At 41.0% G+C, this 17,318-nt stretch overlaps 2 protein-coding genes across 2 annotated transcripts in view; one reads left to right on the top strand and one right to left on the bottom strand.

Moving 5' to 3' along the window:
• grin3a (glutamate receptor, ionotropic, N-methyl-D-aspartate 3A) overlaps window positions 1-9,888 on the top strand; it is a 37,232-nt gene extending 27,344 nt beyond the window's left edge. Inside the window, exons 9-11 of the mRNA XM_029516417.1 lie at window positions 1,679-1,840; window positions 2,120-2,190; window positions 9,312-9,888. Of these exons, the coding sequence (XP_029372277.1) occupies window positions 1,679-1,840; window positions 2,120-2,190; window positions 9,312-9,888 (810 nt within the window). The remainder of the gene's footprint in view (window positions 1-1,678; window positions 1,841-2,119; window positions 2,191-9,311) is intronic.
• Window positions 9,889-13,703: 3,815 nt separating this feature from the next.
• Window positions 13,704-17,318, bottom strand: part of plppr1 (phospholipid phosphatase related 1) — a 47,008-nt gene continuing 43,393 nt past the window's right edge. The window contains exons 7-8 of the mRNA XM_029516206.1: window positions 15,288-15,419; window positions 13,704-14,732 (exon numbers count right to left, since the gene is read on the bottom strand). Of these exons, the coding sequence (XP_029372066.1) occupies window positions 14,700-14,732; window positions 15,288-15,419 (165 nt within the window). The 3' untranslated portion in view covers window positions 13,704-14,699. The remainder of the gene's footprint in view (window positions 14,733-15,287; window positions 15,420-17,318) is intronic.

Raw genomic sequence — 17,318 nt, 5'->3', positions numbered from 1 at the left:
ATTATAAGATTGCTGTGATAAATGATTTTTCTATGTTGTCGCAAGAGCCAGGAAGTGTTTCTCTGTGACTCACGGAATGAGCTTCAATATGCAAATCCAAAGAATTACTTTAAGCAAGGAATATTGGAGTGGATTCGTACCAACTCGCGTTTTTTATTCCGTTGAGTATATTAGATCAGTGTCATTCACGTTCAGAGATCTTGTCTTACTGTTAAACAGGATACTACCATATCATAGTATACCAATAATTTTATTTTACGATACCTGTGAAGTTTGAATTGTGTCAGATACTACTACTGTCCCTATTGCCCCAGTCGGCAGCTCCCACTCTCTGAAATGTCATTACTGCCAGCTCGCCAAGTCACAATAGTGCAATGACGATTTTAATCCATCATGCATTCCTTCCAACATGACTTTATAATGCAATCATAGAAGCTGCTGTATCGCTAGCAATATCTGTACTCTGCAGTAAGAAGATTCTTATGAGGACGCGCATCTGCAGTAACGGCAACAAGTGCTCGGTTAGGAAAAAGTGTGATATTACATTTGGAGATCACTACATGAGCAGATTGCCAAAGCATTACTGACGTTTCTCCACACTGTTGCATTTAGAAGGGAATGAGAACATAAACATGCTGCATGCAAAACATGCAAATGAACATCCGAGGGGAGAGAAAGTGATTCAAATGAAACTCATGAGGTAGCCTATATCTCCAGGACAAGTAACTGATATCTCAGTTCAGATTTCACATTACTCTTGCCTGTCTGAGTTGATACTGGACACGTTGTTTGGGTTTTTAAAGTAGCTTCCTTGCGAGTTTGTGATGACAGTTATTCAATTTGAAGATTCAGTGTCAAGTTTCCTCACATCAATTTTTGTTTAAAAAGCTTTTACCATGGCACTGAATGCAGTGTTAAGGGCGCAGGTGGGGGAGAGGGGTGATGCATGACATTTGCCGGTGCAGCGTATTGTCTATGCAGACTGTTCTTAAAATGGGCTTTTTGGAGAAAAAAAAAAAAAATAAAGGAGCCAATGACTCCCAGGAGGTCGGCAGAAACCTTTCTTTAATAGTGACAGTGGAACTGTGGAGAATACATCAATAGGTTCACACCTTTCATGCGTTATAGTGGCAAAATAATAGGAAAATTACACAAGTGTTAAAATGTTGGCGGTACACACCAACCAGAAGCTGCTGAAAACATCTGCTTCCACATGATAAGGCTGTTTGTGCATGCAATTTCCATATTGTTCTCAGTTGTTTTTTTTTTTTTGATTAAAGTGCAAACAAAAAAATAATTAGTATACATGTCAGTCTTTCCTATGGTTGCTCTTTTGACCTCCCAATGCTGTACTTTGTGCAAAAGTAAAAACAGTATGCATTTACAGTATTATGTAGCTTTTGCATACTACATGTAGAGAGACTCTGGGAATTCCAAGTCAAATGGCTTGATAAATTATTAAAGATATAAATGTTAAAGTTGTGTAATCTTGTTTTTCGACTGTTTTATTGCCATGTAGCACAATCTGAGGGACTTTTTCAAATTGCTGCGCTTCCTGGATATAAATTTTTCGGACAACCACTGCTCCATTAGAGCCAGTAGATATGCATGCATCTTCCCACTTTCTTGTCATGCCTGCCACCTCCATTGCTCCTCAAAACTCTTGTCTTTTCCCCAGACGCTGCAGATGGGAATAAAGCATTTCTCCGGCCTGTTTGTGATGCTGTGTGTGGGAGTGGCCTTATCGTTACTGACCACAATAGCAGAACACATTGTGTACAAGCTGGTGATCCCGAGGGTCAAGGAACCACGCTTCAAATACTGGCTGCACACGAGCCAGGTACAAAACATACACGCATCATGGCACAGCGAAACACACATTCAAACATGAGCTGGAACGCAGCATCCAGAGAGGCACCAACTACTTCAAGCATAAAAGTATTCCACTCCTTCAGTTTAAGTATTGCAGAATGTATATTAATGAGGTCCATAGGCTTTTAGAAAGTGACAGCGTTGGATGTAGCTTCTTCACACGCACAGTTTCCCAGTAAACACCAGAATAATCACAGACAAACAATTTCAAAAGGATGTTACAACCAATGTGTTGCTTGTTTTCCAGAGATTACACCGGGCCCTCAACTCAGTCTTCACTGACGACAAACTGCCAACTGTTACAAAGCCTGAGAAGAGGTACTGTCCTCGTCATTAAGGGCTGGGCTCAGTTCAGTGCCTGTTCAATCCAGTGAATCCAGAAAAATAGCAGATTGCATTGATGCCAAGTGCAATATTTTCATGAATTTGATTTAAAGGTCCCACATTTTACCATTTCAAGTTGTTTTGGTTTAACTTGAAATCAGTGCTAAAAATAAATAAATAAAATTTGAGCTAAACAGATTCATACCTCCAACATGGGACCTTTAAGTGATTGAACTGAATGTTATCTGAGCCCAGTCAACTCATTTAAATGTATCTTGTTTTGACTTGGGACACTTGCTGTTCACCAATATCGAAGTCCTCCCAGATATTTTAAGCTACTCCAAAATAATTTTTTAGTTCGTCATTGAAGATGTATTTTTATCTTCAGAGTGGCAAAACTACTGCAGCATTATTGTTCTACCACTTTAAGTCTTTGAACACCAGAACATGATGCTTCTTCCCTTACAAGTACATTACTTCATTCACAATGTCAACAGGGTGACCACTTATAGCAAATAGTAATGGTGGGAAATGGTGCAAAAGGCTGTTGTTTGGAGGGAGCTTGCAATGAATCTCAGCAGAAATACGGATTCTGCTGAGAGAGCTAATCCGCCAAAACACAATTATAATTCCCTTCTTATTAAGTATAAGCAGGGAGGTACTTAAAAAAAAAAAAAAATACACAAATCCACTGTGATCTGCTATCTTGGATATGCAACAGATAGATTTCAGCTTCCTTGCATACAGGCAAAGCACTCCTTATGTGAGAAGGAGCTCAGACAATATCCTGGATGCCCCTTCATAAATACTGCATGTGGCAGGATACAAACAGTATCCTGATGCAGGGTAAATATTCAATTCAATGTGTCTAAGACATGTTGCAATTTCCCCTGAACGCCACCAAGCACCTCTCATATTGACACTCAATATTTATTATTCTAATATAAAGATGTGGCAAGATAAAGTTAAAATACAAAAAAACAACCTCGTCTGAGTAAAGCATACTTTAGAGTTAAATTATACACACAGGACATGAACAACTTTCAACCACAAGTGGAAAGACTCACTCAGTATCATAGCAGCTCCAAAACAAAACAAAAAAAAAAAACTCCGAGTAGGCTGCATATGAATACACACACAGACACACACGGTGCGAGCAAGTACACAAATCCAGTAGCACAAAGTCACCTGCGGGCACGCAGAGTCCAGGAAAGCCAGTGATCCGTGTTCATCATGACACTGAACCCGAGCAGCTGAGTGACACAGCAACAACACAAGCCAAACCTACCTCAGCTGTCCGGCCGCCACCGTGAAGTTTCCACCGGCAGAGAAGAAGGCGGTCCACCCTTAATTCCAAATGAATCCGAACGAGTCGCGCAACAACGGCCAGAGGTCGAGCCTCACCTGAGCGACGAGCAATCTGTTCCTGTTACGAATTACGCAGCCGTGAATGAGCCAATCAGCGCCCATCAGCTGATAAGGGCCTGGGCTCAGCTGGTCCGATACTGATTTCAAAACAGATTTAGAGATAGATGTCACGCTAAATGAAGGGATACGTTCATACCAGCACATTTGATCTGACCTTGATTCACCCTACAGATCCACAGAAGGCTTTCCCGCAGACCACAGGCTGCATTATTCGGCTGGCAATAAGTGACACCAATTAACATCCAAGTGGCAGTTCGTGGGCCAGTGTTTAATCTGAAGCTAAATGAAACAGTCAGTCTGTTGGAAGGTAATTATCAGTAAAGTATACTGAGGACATCATCTCAGGCTGACGTCACAGAGTATTGTTTGGCGCAGCGGGCCACTTTGCTCAGATTAGTGACATAAATCTTCCCAGTCATTTTGACACCACTGTGTCATGGTGCACCCCCATTTTATATTGGTCTTTGATTTCTGCACAAGTTGCCAACACATCACTCTGGAGCTTGTTCTTTGTGGTCATGAAAGCCTAGCTGATGTGTGAAGGGGGGTTACTCTCTTTTAGGACCCTGAGGAGCAATCAAAACAATCCTCAACCTTTTGCTGAGCAAAAGATTTTATTATAACCTGCTGCTGTCTATTTCACATCCATCCCAACGTAGCAACGCACTCTGAGGGGACACTCAGGTGGAGCACTCAAAGTGGGGATTAAGTACACATGATAATTGTGGAGCCAAGGCCATGTGACGGATGCCTGTGGTAATGAGGATGGATTACCTACTTCCAGCATAATTATGCTCATTCAGTCAAGCTCTTCTGTGTCGTGGTTGCACGTTGTCTAAGAGTCAGAACCCATTACTGTCAGATTGTCCGTGTCTTCTAGAAGACTTGTGTGTCGGTGACATCTCTTGTGCGAGCGCTGTATAGAAAGAAAGGAGGGATTTTGTGTTGTACAACTGGGAGCTGGTCACAAGAAGGCTCCCCAAACCCCTCTATGAGTATCAAATCTGTTACTATCACACATTTTGAAGAAGTATTCCACAGTATATTCACTGTTTTTTTTTTTGTTTGTTTGTTTAGTTTTGTTTTTTTGAAGGGGGGTGATAAAACACGCTATTACATAACCAAATGAAGCAAATGGAGCCCATAAGTAAAAATTATGAGGTTCAAAACGACTGTTTCCTGACTGTGCTAACAAGGATGTAGAAAAACCCGAGGGCATGAGAGGACTGAGCAAATTAGGAGCAGTGTCTGTAATACCCTTAAACACTTCCCAAAGGCCAGTTAAGATGGCGTAATTAAGTTTCAAACTCAGCGCGAAGGTCACATCACTCTACAAAATGCCTCTAACTTCCAGTGGATCAATAATATCAGTTAGGATTTGACTGCTATGTTCTTATTCAAACTGAGAACTTAGTTGGGAATTAGTCCACTGGATCTTCTGTTTTCCAGAGCTTACTATTTCAAAAAATCTATATCTATTATGCCGACATTTATTTTACATGGCCCACAACTGTGCCCTTAATTTTTTTTTTACGCAGGATTTCGCTATTGTTCTATTTCACATGTATTACATTACCAGATATTTTCAGATACTTAACCTCGCTCAGTGTTTTTGTGCATCCCAAACACAAAGGTAAACTGTGTAAACGCTGCTGCCCTTTTCTGTAGCGGGATACAATTCTTAATTTAATTCCTCACCTCCATCAGCGTTTCGCAGAAGGATCAATTCTAGACCTCACGGGAACTCCGCTGTGTCCAAATGACTGGGCAGGGAGTGTGGATCTCAGATCCCTCTGTAGTGCACTTCAATTTGAAAGAAGTGTAGTCTAACACAAGTAGTTGAAAATTGATAGTAATGTTTTCATCCTCCACAGTGTGATCAAGAGGTCAGTCAAAGCTGTGCAGAACTTGAGGTGGTGGGGATTCAATATCCAGCTCAAGGACTCTTCAGCAGGGTCCATATCTTTGTGCTGCACCTGTGTCCTGCTTATTGAAGGACAGTCCCCTATTCACACTGCTACAAGCTGTGCCGATGTCTTGTTGTGACCGACATCTGTGTTGACATATGTGTTGGGAAATAGTGGTTAATTTCTAGCATAGACAGCTGCTGCAGGTAAAAAACGCATTAAGACTTTGATGTCCTCCTCTCATAAGATGCAGCGGTTGATGTGTTTTTGAAGTGTCTGCACTGATTGAACGTATTGACAGTATCCTTGGAATCTGTATGTAGTTCGTGCAACCAAAAAGTTTGGATCAGCAGGCCGCGAGGACATCCAGAAAGCCACTGCATATGGAGGAAATAAATATTTATGGAAATGTAAATGAGAGATTGGGCATATCCTAAAAAGAGAAAAACAGTCCGGCAAACCAGAAAACTGGGAGTATGAGGGGAACGGACACATCTGGAATTAATATGGGGGAATCTGAAAGCTGCAAATGGCGGAAGGATGTGGCCTTCGTGAAACACAGGTGTGAGGGAATCTAACCCGCAGCAGTTGTGGAAACGGAATGGATTGTCTCACTAGGCAGTCTTGCAGTCGTGTGTATACACCTCTGGCCCTTTCATACGCACAAAGAAAAATTCCCTTTTTCTGTGAGGAATGGAGAAACACTCCAATGAGATGAACACAGTGAGTTGCACAACTCTCACAGTTAAAACTTCCAAGTGTGTCTTTCTTTTAGCTGCACATATTCTTATACACAATACACAAACGCACTGTACTATGGCGTGAGTGACTAACTGGCTCCATACAGGAAACCAGACACATTGCATGGCGCTGTATAGCGCTGCATGGTGCGTATCTTCACCTGCTGTCATTATTATTATTCTTTTGGGACACCTCAATATAATCATATCTACGAGACAGAAAAAAATAAAAATTTTGCGTCTTTTCCAGTGAAATAATGTAAACATCTTTCCCATTCATATCAGGACAAGTTGAAAAAAGCATGTCTTGGAGTTGACACCTGCACTCCTGCAGCCTACGAAAATGAAGAGAGTGAGAGGAAACACAAAAGAGTAAAAACTAGCAAGGACAGCATTATTACCGGCAACAAGAATCATTCCTTATTTGCACTGTATTCTTCACAGCAGCCATGACAAGCTTTCATAATGACTAAATACAAACCAATGAAAAATCAATGCGTGCAAAGGATGCAAAGGTGACTTAATTTAAAATCCAAATTTTTCCACATTCCACAGCCCTCTGCTGCTGTGATATGGCTTAGTTAGTTACAGAACATCGATGCAACAAAGACAGTTTCAACATTAACAAGGAGTGCCTCTAAAGATGCCAGCATTGGGTGTGATTATGCGCAGATTTAAGGGTTAAGAAGACTGATAACACTAACAATATCGCAAAGTAGGCTCTTTCATTGCAGCCGTGATGTAAGCACAGCTGCCTTCTTGTCAAAGGTGCACATATCATTTTAAGATGGAATTCTTTTTAAGTTCTTATACTCTGATGTCTCCTCTTTCAGTTTAAAGTCTCTTTTGATGTCAGGAGTATCTCATTAGATTCATCTTGTCCCTTTTTTTTTTTCTGAAAAAGACCTTTGATTCAGCATTCTTAAGTTAGGATGCAATTCATATATTCAGGGATCTCTCTTCTTTTCCCTGCCCCTTTAATTAAACCGTGGTTATTTTTCTGCTTGCAGATCTGGTCCAATTGATAGGAAAGGTTTCTGTTTGACAGAGGAAACTGAATTTTGTTATTTTCCATGACTCCTGGCAAGTCAGAGTGATCGAATAAATGACTGCAGGAACCATTAGAGCTGACAGGGAGAACAGTATGTATTATATCATATTGGTATTTTATATACTGGGTGACGTTCTTATTCTTGGTGAAGGACAGCACAAAGTGATCTCAGGAGTTTAAGACTCATAAAAAGTTTTATGCCGTAGCTCTGCCATTAAAATCCAATAATAATCTGTTTGCCACCATGTTGTTTTGTGAATATAAATTGGTTAAATCCATCTTTTATTTATTTATTCTTTTTTTTTTGGGAGGGGGGGGTTTCTCTGGATCGAAACTCTGAATGTTGTCCTTACAGTTATACCTCATAATGATGATATTTATCAAAGCTGTGAAAAACTATTAATGCTGATGGATTAAACGGAAGATAAACATCACAGTAATTACACAAAGCATTTCCATAGCTTGGTGAAGCAAGAACGCTCACTGGTATTTTCTCTAAACCCAACACCAGCCTTGCGTACTAATATTGCTGATGCCACTCTCTTTCTGTCTTCTTCTTACCATGGTGTGTAAAACAAGAAAAAAAAAAAAAAAAACTCAGGCAAAGGTCCATGACTTCATGTGTCAGATTTTTTAATGGTCAGTACAATCAAAGGGATTGTTATATCACTATGGAGAACCCGAGCGGGCTCCAGCGGCTCCAATGAATATTTTTCTTCCAAGCTTGGCGGATGCTTCCACACTGTCATGCAGAACACGAGTTGAGGAGGATGCAGGCCAAATACTGTAAAATGGACGCTCATTGTGCATGACTCAGCCCCTCCATCATTCCCCGGTGTAGCTCGAAGAGTCAGGATATGTTCTGATCCCAAGTGTCAGCTGATGTGTTTCATCCTGAATGGAACATGACGCTCGCGATGGCAGCTCAAGCTGACACATTACCCCTCAACACACGTTTCTGCTGCTGGTGCTCATTAGAGTAAAGATGAAGGTAGACCTCCAGGATGGTGAAATCATCGGTGCTGGAGGAAATATATTAGACACATATTTGATTTCCAGCTGGCATTTAAGGTCTTTCCTTTCTTTGTCTTGAAGGGATGAATGAAGCTGGTGTAACTGTGCATTCACAAAAAACTGTTTCGCTGTTTTTTTACAAGTATTTTCGTGAAACTGAAAAGGTGGTGTGACCATGAAGCCAGCTAGTCGGGTTAGGGTTAGAGTTAGGGGTTAGGGTTAGAGATCTGCATTCTTAGAAACCAATTTAACACGATTGTAACAAGAAAAAAAGGAATAATGTATTCCTAAAAACTACACCCTGCAGTCACATTAGCAGCTAGAAATACTGTAGAGAGTTAAATCATCCAACTTCAATATGCAATATTGTGAAATGTCTTTGTATAAGTGAAGAACAGAGAAGGTTGACAGATATGAGGCTGACTAGAGTTACAACATATCCACTTGGAACAAACTGGTGGACCAAAAAAATGCTAAACAGTAAAAACAAATATAAAATAGACACCAATAAACAATAGATCGCAGAGGAACACACCCAGGGACACACACAAAAAGGCCTTTTTCATCTAATAGGACATTTAGGGAGAACACTGGTACTATTCCTTGGCAAGCATTCGTGATAGTTGTCGTATTTCTCGAAGAATCTGGATGTGAGTGTCGTTACAATAATGTGACACTCAAAATGTACAGCCAATGTATCAAATTAATCTTGTTACTCATTGTGTGGTCCCACCAAATAGCATTTTGTCATGTAATGTACATAGAATTATACCAAACAAAGTACTTACAGTGTGAGTGCAAGGGTTGGCATAATGTGTACCGCTGTATGTATGACTCATGAAGTCAGACTTCTCTGAGGTGTTGGTCTTTGATAGGATTCAACCTCTAAGATGATTAATAGCCTCCTACATCGGCATGCTTGAATTTTCTGAATTTTCTCACTTTCATTTCTCTCTGTATTCATCTTGTCTTCAGGTGCAATGAAGGAAATAACCAGTCAGCATGTTGGAATCCTTCAGAGTCCGCCCTTTACAACAGACGCAGGGTCCTTCCACAAGAGATGCAGAATGACCTGGAACGCCCATCCTCCCAGGATCTTCCTCCCCCGCCTCCCCCCTCTCCCCTGCCTCATCCCCATTCTCTTGCTTTGCTGGAGAAACACTTGCCCTTAGTAACCACCTCTAACGGTCGCACTGACCTGCTGGGGAGAGGACTGGGCCAAGGACTGGGGCCTGCCCATGGTGGCTCTGTACAGGGCCTACCACAGTGCCGGGGTTTGGGCGCAGGTGACTGCGGCCCTGGCCTGGGCGTGGGTCGGAAACCTCTGGTTCAGGAGCTGTCAGAACTGGAGGGTCAAATCCTCGTAATCAAGCAGCAGCTCCAGTCAGCCATGCGGAGGAAGAGAGAGCTTGAACAGTACCAATCAGAAAACCAGCAAGCAAACCAGACTGCACCCAGTCAACCCTCCACTCTCCAGTCTAACCAGTTTGCCCAGTATCCCCAGTCCCACCAGCAGACTAACCAACACACGAACACACTCCCAGAGTTCTGAAGCTTTTTTTTTTTTTTCCCCTCTGTTTTTTCCTTCCCAGGAAAACCTGGTTAGACAAGCGATGATTTTTCCAAAACCTCCTGTAGGTTCTGGAAAAGGATCCTCGCCTGATTTTTGGAGTTGGAACCTTTTCACAGATTACTAGAAGCTCAACCCTCCCTTAGACTCAGGATTTCCCCTGAACACTGGACTGAAATATTCTCCGTGGGTCAGATCCTGCAGGGGGTCATTTCCTCGTTTCTAGATGGTGTGCTTTGAGTAGACAAGGGCCAGTGGACAAAGGTGAGCCAGGGCTCTTCAACCAAATCTGTTCTCAGCTTGTTGCTGTCACTGAAGAGCTGTGCAATCCCATCCTCATCTTAGCTCCTCTTTACCCATTTTCCACACCTCTTTTCACCCTTTACCTGATCTTTCAATTTTTTTCCCAATATTTCCATTCCCTTCCCTTTCCACTCCATCCTTTCATCCCTCACATCCTTTCAGTCTAAGCTTTGATTCTTCCAGGGTACAGATTTGCTTGCCATGATGATAAGCTTGATCATAGATATGAAGACTTGGTATTTAAGCTTAATGGGCTAATGCACCTGAGTCGTATGTTGATACTCGCTGAGAGTGTGAAATGACCTGAGGTTGAACTCAGCCAGTTAAGTCTTAATGTCCCTGTATCTTACTGAAACCTTATATCTGTGAGGACGTGAGAAAAGAAATGCTGCCGGTGATCAGTGGATTTCGCCACTGATGCAAAAAGTTTCTGGCCTTCCACAGTTTGGCTAAGGGCATTTTACTCCGGATAGTTTTTTCAAGGTTACTGGGGCTGTTGTTCAAATAAAAAAATAAAGTGATGGTGAGACACATCCATATTCATCAAGAATGGATTCTAGGCCTATACGAAATCTTATTTATGGTTCACTGTATGATACTGTCCTGCACTTAACTGATGCACTTCTAGTTTCTTAAGGAAAGCTGCACCAACAAATCATTATTTACCTTGTCAGAGTTTACGTTATGATTAAAAAGTTTCTCTTTTTCATAATGGCCTCTGAATTCTAAGAGGTAATAAGTTAAACTTAAAATGGCTTCGCTAGTCAGGGACCCAAATACAAAACCTTTTTGCGCGGCCTCTTGATGTCATAGCGGTGCTCTTGTAATATTGTGACACAATAAAGTGTTTTTTTTTTTTTTTTTTTTTTTTTTGGGGGGGGGGGGGTACAAACCTATTGTCAAATGGAAGATGAAAATGTAGAAAAATGTGAAGGAACTCTGGCATGTGATTTAATTATGATGAACAAATCACAACTGAACACACTGAAACAGTCCCTCTGTGATGAGACCGGTTTTCTTGCATCGTTTCTGTTTGGGTGTTCTGTTATTAAAAATTACCTCTCTTCTTTGCACTCAATTTAATTACCTTTTTTTCTTCTGACACAATTTCACAGACAGAGTACGTTAGAGAGCAGAATGTGGTGTTGTTGAACTCAAGTTCGGTTACTCAATTATTACACCTCCATAACCTTGAAACAGTAAAGGTATGAAGTGATCCCTGAAGTGTGTGTTTTTTTTTAAAAAACACAAACAACAACGACAACAAAAACCCACTCAGCGCCATTTTATTTCTAGCAAGAATGTGCAGTTACTGTTGAGCGACTCAAGTGAGGACCAGAGGCTTGATGATTTCAACAGTCTACGATGCAATTCTTGTTTTTTTTTGTGAGGATTTAAGGGATTTGCTTTCACAGAAAAGTAATGAACTCTTTTACAGTAAGACAAAGAGACAGTGAACCCAGAGGATGATGTCGATGACTGACACACCACACTTTAAGGATTTATTTGCTATGTAGCTGGAGAAAAACAAACCCACACGCATATAAGTGTTGTTTTAAAACAAAGATTTATTTGATGATATCAGTAAATAAATCATTGTTAAAAAAAACATACATATGTGTGTGTGTTTTTTTTTTTTTTTACCACAAAGCCTTAGTGATTCACTATTTCCCCCCACCGCAAAATACTCCATTATGATGAAAAAAAAACAACAAAAAAAAAGTGCCTGCAGTCATTCATAACCAACCCACTCAGAACTTTGCTGCCTACCTTGAAACAATATTTGGTTGCTGCATTATTCTTCAGTCATATTGCTCGAGGACAGAAATTTGGGCAGGGAGCAGCGATCAGAACAGCCAAGGATGACAGTGAATAAACACATAGCATGGTCAAATACTGCTACACACACACACACAAGCCGCTCCTATCTATTTAGCCAGTGTGTCCGCAGGGTTCGCACAGGCTGTCACAGCTGAAATGAATACCTGACAGAGCAAAAGACCGAGTGCACTGGCTGAGCCGTCAGCTTTCTTTGTGTCTCTGTGTGCGTATGCTTTGCTTAGCGGTGGCACAAACACCACCAAAGTCCAAGCGGTCCTAACAGGATGAATCAACAGAAAAACCAAATAAGAGCCTGGTTTTAGCATATCTATGCTCATTCTAATCACTAGTTCTGGTTGGTGTGGTGTGACGGGAAGAGGGCTGCCTCACAGGATGTGAAGAATAGACCCATACTTTTTGAAAGCATGTCGAAATATAAGCTCCTCCAAACATGTTTTGCTCCTGACTTGTTTTTCTGAGGCAACAATCAGGCTTCTCCTTTGAACTCATGGAAAATGTGCTGGAGGTAAATACATTTTTTTCTGTTTTGTTTAGGAATCCCTTACTTTTTGTTCTGTGATGATCCCCTCCAAAGATGTTTTTCTAACTCGAGCTTATTGCTTGAATACATGTGTGAAGAGCATTTAAAGCTTTAAAGGATTTCTCCTCCTGAACTGAGCTTTAATAGAAGCACATGCCTCCTGGCTGTGTACTGTCCACTGCACTCTCCACCTAGCAAACGTTCAGCGATGTGGCCACATTACATCGCTGTCCTGCTTAAATCGAAGCCCCAACCAGTGACAGGTTCTATGAGATATTCCTTGTTTTGGTGCATTCATTAGACTGATTCTGGTGGATTCACGGTTCAGTTTGACTTTGTTGCACTGCGTACAGTCGTTCTTTTTTTTCTTTTTTTCCTTTTCTTTGTTTGATTTTGTTTCACTGCTACACCATCAAATTGCAAATCACAGCTTTAGCCTCACTGAAATTTTGCTCACCATAACATCACATCCTTTTTAAGGGGTGAGTGCAGTTTGTTTGTTTTTGTTTTTTTTTTTTTTTTTTTTGCCTGAACAAAATGTAATCATGCCTTTAAGCTGCAGATGACCCGTGGCTTAGGTTATGGCCAAACCACTGCAAAGAAGGTAGTATTTGTATGCAGCAAAGGAGACCGCACTGTACGTCTGACTGCAAGACTCAACTCAGGATACAAATGTTTGGAGAGTTTCATATTGTTATAACAAACACAGGCACAGATGCATCCCCCACGCTACCCAGCAAGGTATGGTGCAAACACTGACTGCTTTCTGAGTCCATTTCTACCTTTGCTAATCTTGACTTAAAACTGAGAAAGGAGCAGGAAGGGGCTGCCATTGTTATGACTCTGCCCTATCATTCTACTTGTTTATTTGTTTACAATGAGAATAAGTTCTCCCTTTTAATTTGATCATAATGACACAGTGAAGAACACAATAGAGCGCCATTGTTGCTACTTACTATTTAATTTGTGGACAAACCAAGAAAAAAAAAAATATATGCAGCATTTCAAATTAAACGCTTTTCTTTCGTTCTCAAAGTAAAAGACGATTATAATCACAATGAAAATGAGTATAATAATTTGATTCATGAATATTTATAAAACATCTTGACTTCTCTCTTCATGCTGGGCATATCTTCCAATAGGAAATGGAGTCACAACATTGAATCACAATCCACTGGTGGCTCAGGGAGGGGGAGGGGTGCCTCGTGGAGGAAAAGTGAAGCAGGAGTCATTAGCCTGGTTTCCAATAAAAGGGCTTGTCGGGCCTTATGTCAGTCACTCAGTTTCACTCCAAAGAGTATTCCTGTTTCAGGATGTCACTGACTCTTCCTTGTCATTTCCTCCAAACGGGAAGAGGGGTCATTGCCCAAAACACTTAAACTGCTACCAAAACATATCCAGGGTTACAGCAGGCAAACAGGTCCAAATGGATCATAATAGTTATACAGATTAACAAAAATCTTTACAAAATATGACCTGACATGGTCAATAAATGTACAGAAAGAGATAATAAAAAGAAGGACTCTGTCTTTTTTATGTACAAATGACAAACATCACAGAACAACAACATCAATTATGTTTTATTCCATAGCAGATTTTTCAGACCGAGGGGGGATAGATGTGGTGATCGATGAGGCGTTTCACCTGGCAGGATGTGATGTAAAACAGAGAGAGTCAGCTGACAGGAAGTGTGCGGGGTTTAACACTGTCAGGATAGGCTACAGCACTCGCTCATACAAAATGTACAAAACAGCGTCCTCTAACTACAAACAGCACACCTTGGAGGAAAAAAAAAAAAACGTCCCATGTTTCAAATGGTTTCAGATGTGTGGGGGAAAAAAAAAAAACAAAAAACAATCTGTGCTTACGTTTGCCTTGTGATATTTCTGCCACGGATGTGATTTGTGTGTCTCGGCAGCCTCTATTGAGCATAGCTCAACTAGAAGAAAACCATTGCAAACATGCTGTATTTTATTCCCCAGGTAAATGAAACAGATATATCAGGAGTGTTTTAGTTTTTTTGTTTTTGTGTTTTTGCAAAGCATTCGGAGCCACGTGGCATGCGTCTTCATCATTGTGTCTGGAAGTGCTGTGGAGACGCAAACGTGACCCGGTGCTGCCCCCTTAGTCATGTGACCTCCGTCATCGATGCCGAGTGGTTCTGAAAATGAATGAGGGAGGAGGAATTGGGAAAGATGTGAAGGGTTTGAGAGAGATGAAGAAAACAAAAGCAAACGGGAGAAGACGGGGAGAAAAGGGTGTGGAGAGGAGAGGTAGAGCGAAATCATTGTCAAGCAGTGTCAGGGTGTTCTGTGTGTTTGGGAAGAAGGACAGTGTTGTAGTGCAAAATGTCATGCTGTTATGTCCTTGTGAACATGTGTCATTGCTTTGTGTTAAAGAAAGAAAGGTGAGAAAGAAAGACAGAAAGAACACATTGTAAACCAAATATATCCAGTACTGATATTGAAACTCTTGCTGTAGTTAAGAATTTTTTCTGAAATACATAAAATGATCAGAAGCTTGGAAATTCCAACAAATTACTGTAAGAAGTTACTGTATGAACCCAATTCAAGTAGAATAAATTAAAAGTATCCGGAGAGGAGATTTTTGTTTTAATCTGAAGGCCTTGAGGGGGCTCTTCCAATTAAAGGGAAAGATAATGCACATGCTAAAGATTAAAGTTTTTGGGAATCCAGGTTAAGTGTTTTTAAGCTACCTGCGCGCTGAGGGTCTCCAGTGGACTCTCTACACGGGGGAAAGTCATTAGAGGCAGGCCGCGGTAGTCCTCAGGCTTCTGTTTAACTGCTGCACAGTGGACGCCTTTGAAGTTGTTCACAACACAAATACCCTGATAAGTGGAAGGACAGTTCAGCATTAACAGAAGGACAGGCTGACAGTGATAGAACTGAAAACATTTCTGAGTCATTCTTCAGATGAGGACGTCAGGTTCAGCCGGCCTTGACACTTTACACATCAGGTTTTACAGACTAGACTGTGTGAATGCAGGACAACTTCTACATTTCAATTGCCAGTGCATTTTGAGTTAAAGTCAACTTCAGCATGCTAATATGTTCCCAAAGACAATGGTAACATTACAATGCAAAGCCAGTTTGCCTATTGCTATTGCTCTAATATAAGATTTATATGGGTTTAAAAACTCAATGAAACATTGCGTCCGCAAAAGTCAATCATCATTCAATGTAGTCAGCAGATGCCCTGGAGTGTTTATCTTTGTGGCATGGCATTACGCCAAGGACACATTGAAATCTTATTTCTTCATTTATATGATGGTTAAAAATCTTGTAAATTGCATTAAACCCTCTCGTAAATTCGTGTTTGTCCATCAGTCGGATTCATTTAGCAGCAGAGACACAAACGATCCTGCTGCTTTTCTGAACTGCTACATGCACTTGTTAATCAGAGAAGGCAGCCTAGGGGAGCTCTGAAGCACGCAGGCCAACCATGCCCTCAGGCAGTGGCAAAGGAGAAAATGAAGTGGGACGATTTACTGCTGGAGGATGCTCAAGGTTTCCTTGTTTGTGGCAGTTCATGGACAGCCCTTGCCATACAAAGGAAATGAATGAATCAGAGTGGCTTGGCATCAGTGTTGGCGTCAGTGTTAAAAATTGACTTCTTTAAAACAATCGTCACTCTGCATTTAAAATTCAAGTTGATAAAGCTGACTAAACCAGCCTAAAGTCAGAAAGTGCTCAGTTCTACAGTGACGCTGATTTTCATGGCTTTCCCATTACATCTTATATACTCTTGAAACCTTTTTTTGAGTAACCTCCCTGCTTGTTTTAAATATAATTCAGAGTGGCATCAGATTTTGTTTTATTGTTTTTTGTTGCTGTTTTGGCTCAATAGCATCCTCTAAGGTTCCAGACGACTGGTTCCTTTCCAGTTTTGTGTCTTGTAATTCATGCTAAGAAGGTCAAAGCCAAGCTGCAATCTGTGGTCTCAGGTGAGGAAAGCAGCAATTGCTTATTGCCATGAAAATACTGAAAAACAAGTTTTTGAGTTTTCAAATAAAAACACTGTGCACTTACTGTCTGGCCAAAGGATTCAGTTTTGCAGCCCAAAATTGACGCCAGATTGAATTGATCATATTTATGTTATGCTTTAGATTCTTAGACTTCAACAATGCAGTGTGCCTTTTAATGGTAATTTTAAATACCTCAAAAGCCTGAAATTTGCCATTTTAAATGACTGAAGAAGAAAAAGAAAAAAAAACAACGGTAAAAGAATGAGTTCTGTCAGACTTAGCGTGGCTCTCTAGTTTGCCCTGGATAGAGCAGACACCTTTGTCTGCTGTGTTAGCTTTGTCCCAAAGACCGAGTGATAGATACTGATTGCTCAATCTGCTACTGGAGGAAAAAACTTTTTTTGGGACCAACGGTAGCTGCAGTTTGATGAGCCCGTTTAGATCTCCTCTCTATTAGCACTGGTAGCACAGGATTTCAGATATACCCTTTGTGCCAATTGATTCCTCTCAAGACAGCAGTCAATCAAACTGCCGAATTTCTAAGATGACAACGCTTGGAAGAGCTTCATCGGGACCATTAGATCTACGTGTAGGGGACAGGAAGCCAGCCTCGGTTCATGATTTGCTGATAATAAGGTGGAAATGAGCTGGTTCAAAACTGCTGAGGTGATGATTGACTTTCTTGTGTTCATCTCACCCCAGAGATCTCTGACTCAATGTATGTCGATTTTTATGGGTCCACCACTGAAATCTTACATCCTT

Source organism: Echeneis naucrates, chromosome 12, assembly GCF_900963305.1.
Source record: "Echeneis naucrates chromosome 12, fEcheNa1.1, whole genome shotgun sequence".
In the NCBI taxonomy this organism is placed as follows: domain Eukaryota; kingdom Metazoa; phylum Chordata; class Actinopteri; order Carangiformes; family Echeneidae; genus Echeneis; species Echeneis naucrates.
The sequence above is the reverse complement of the archived record's forward strand: the minus strand, read 5'-3'. Positions and strand labels throughout refer to the sequence as shown.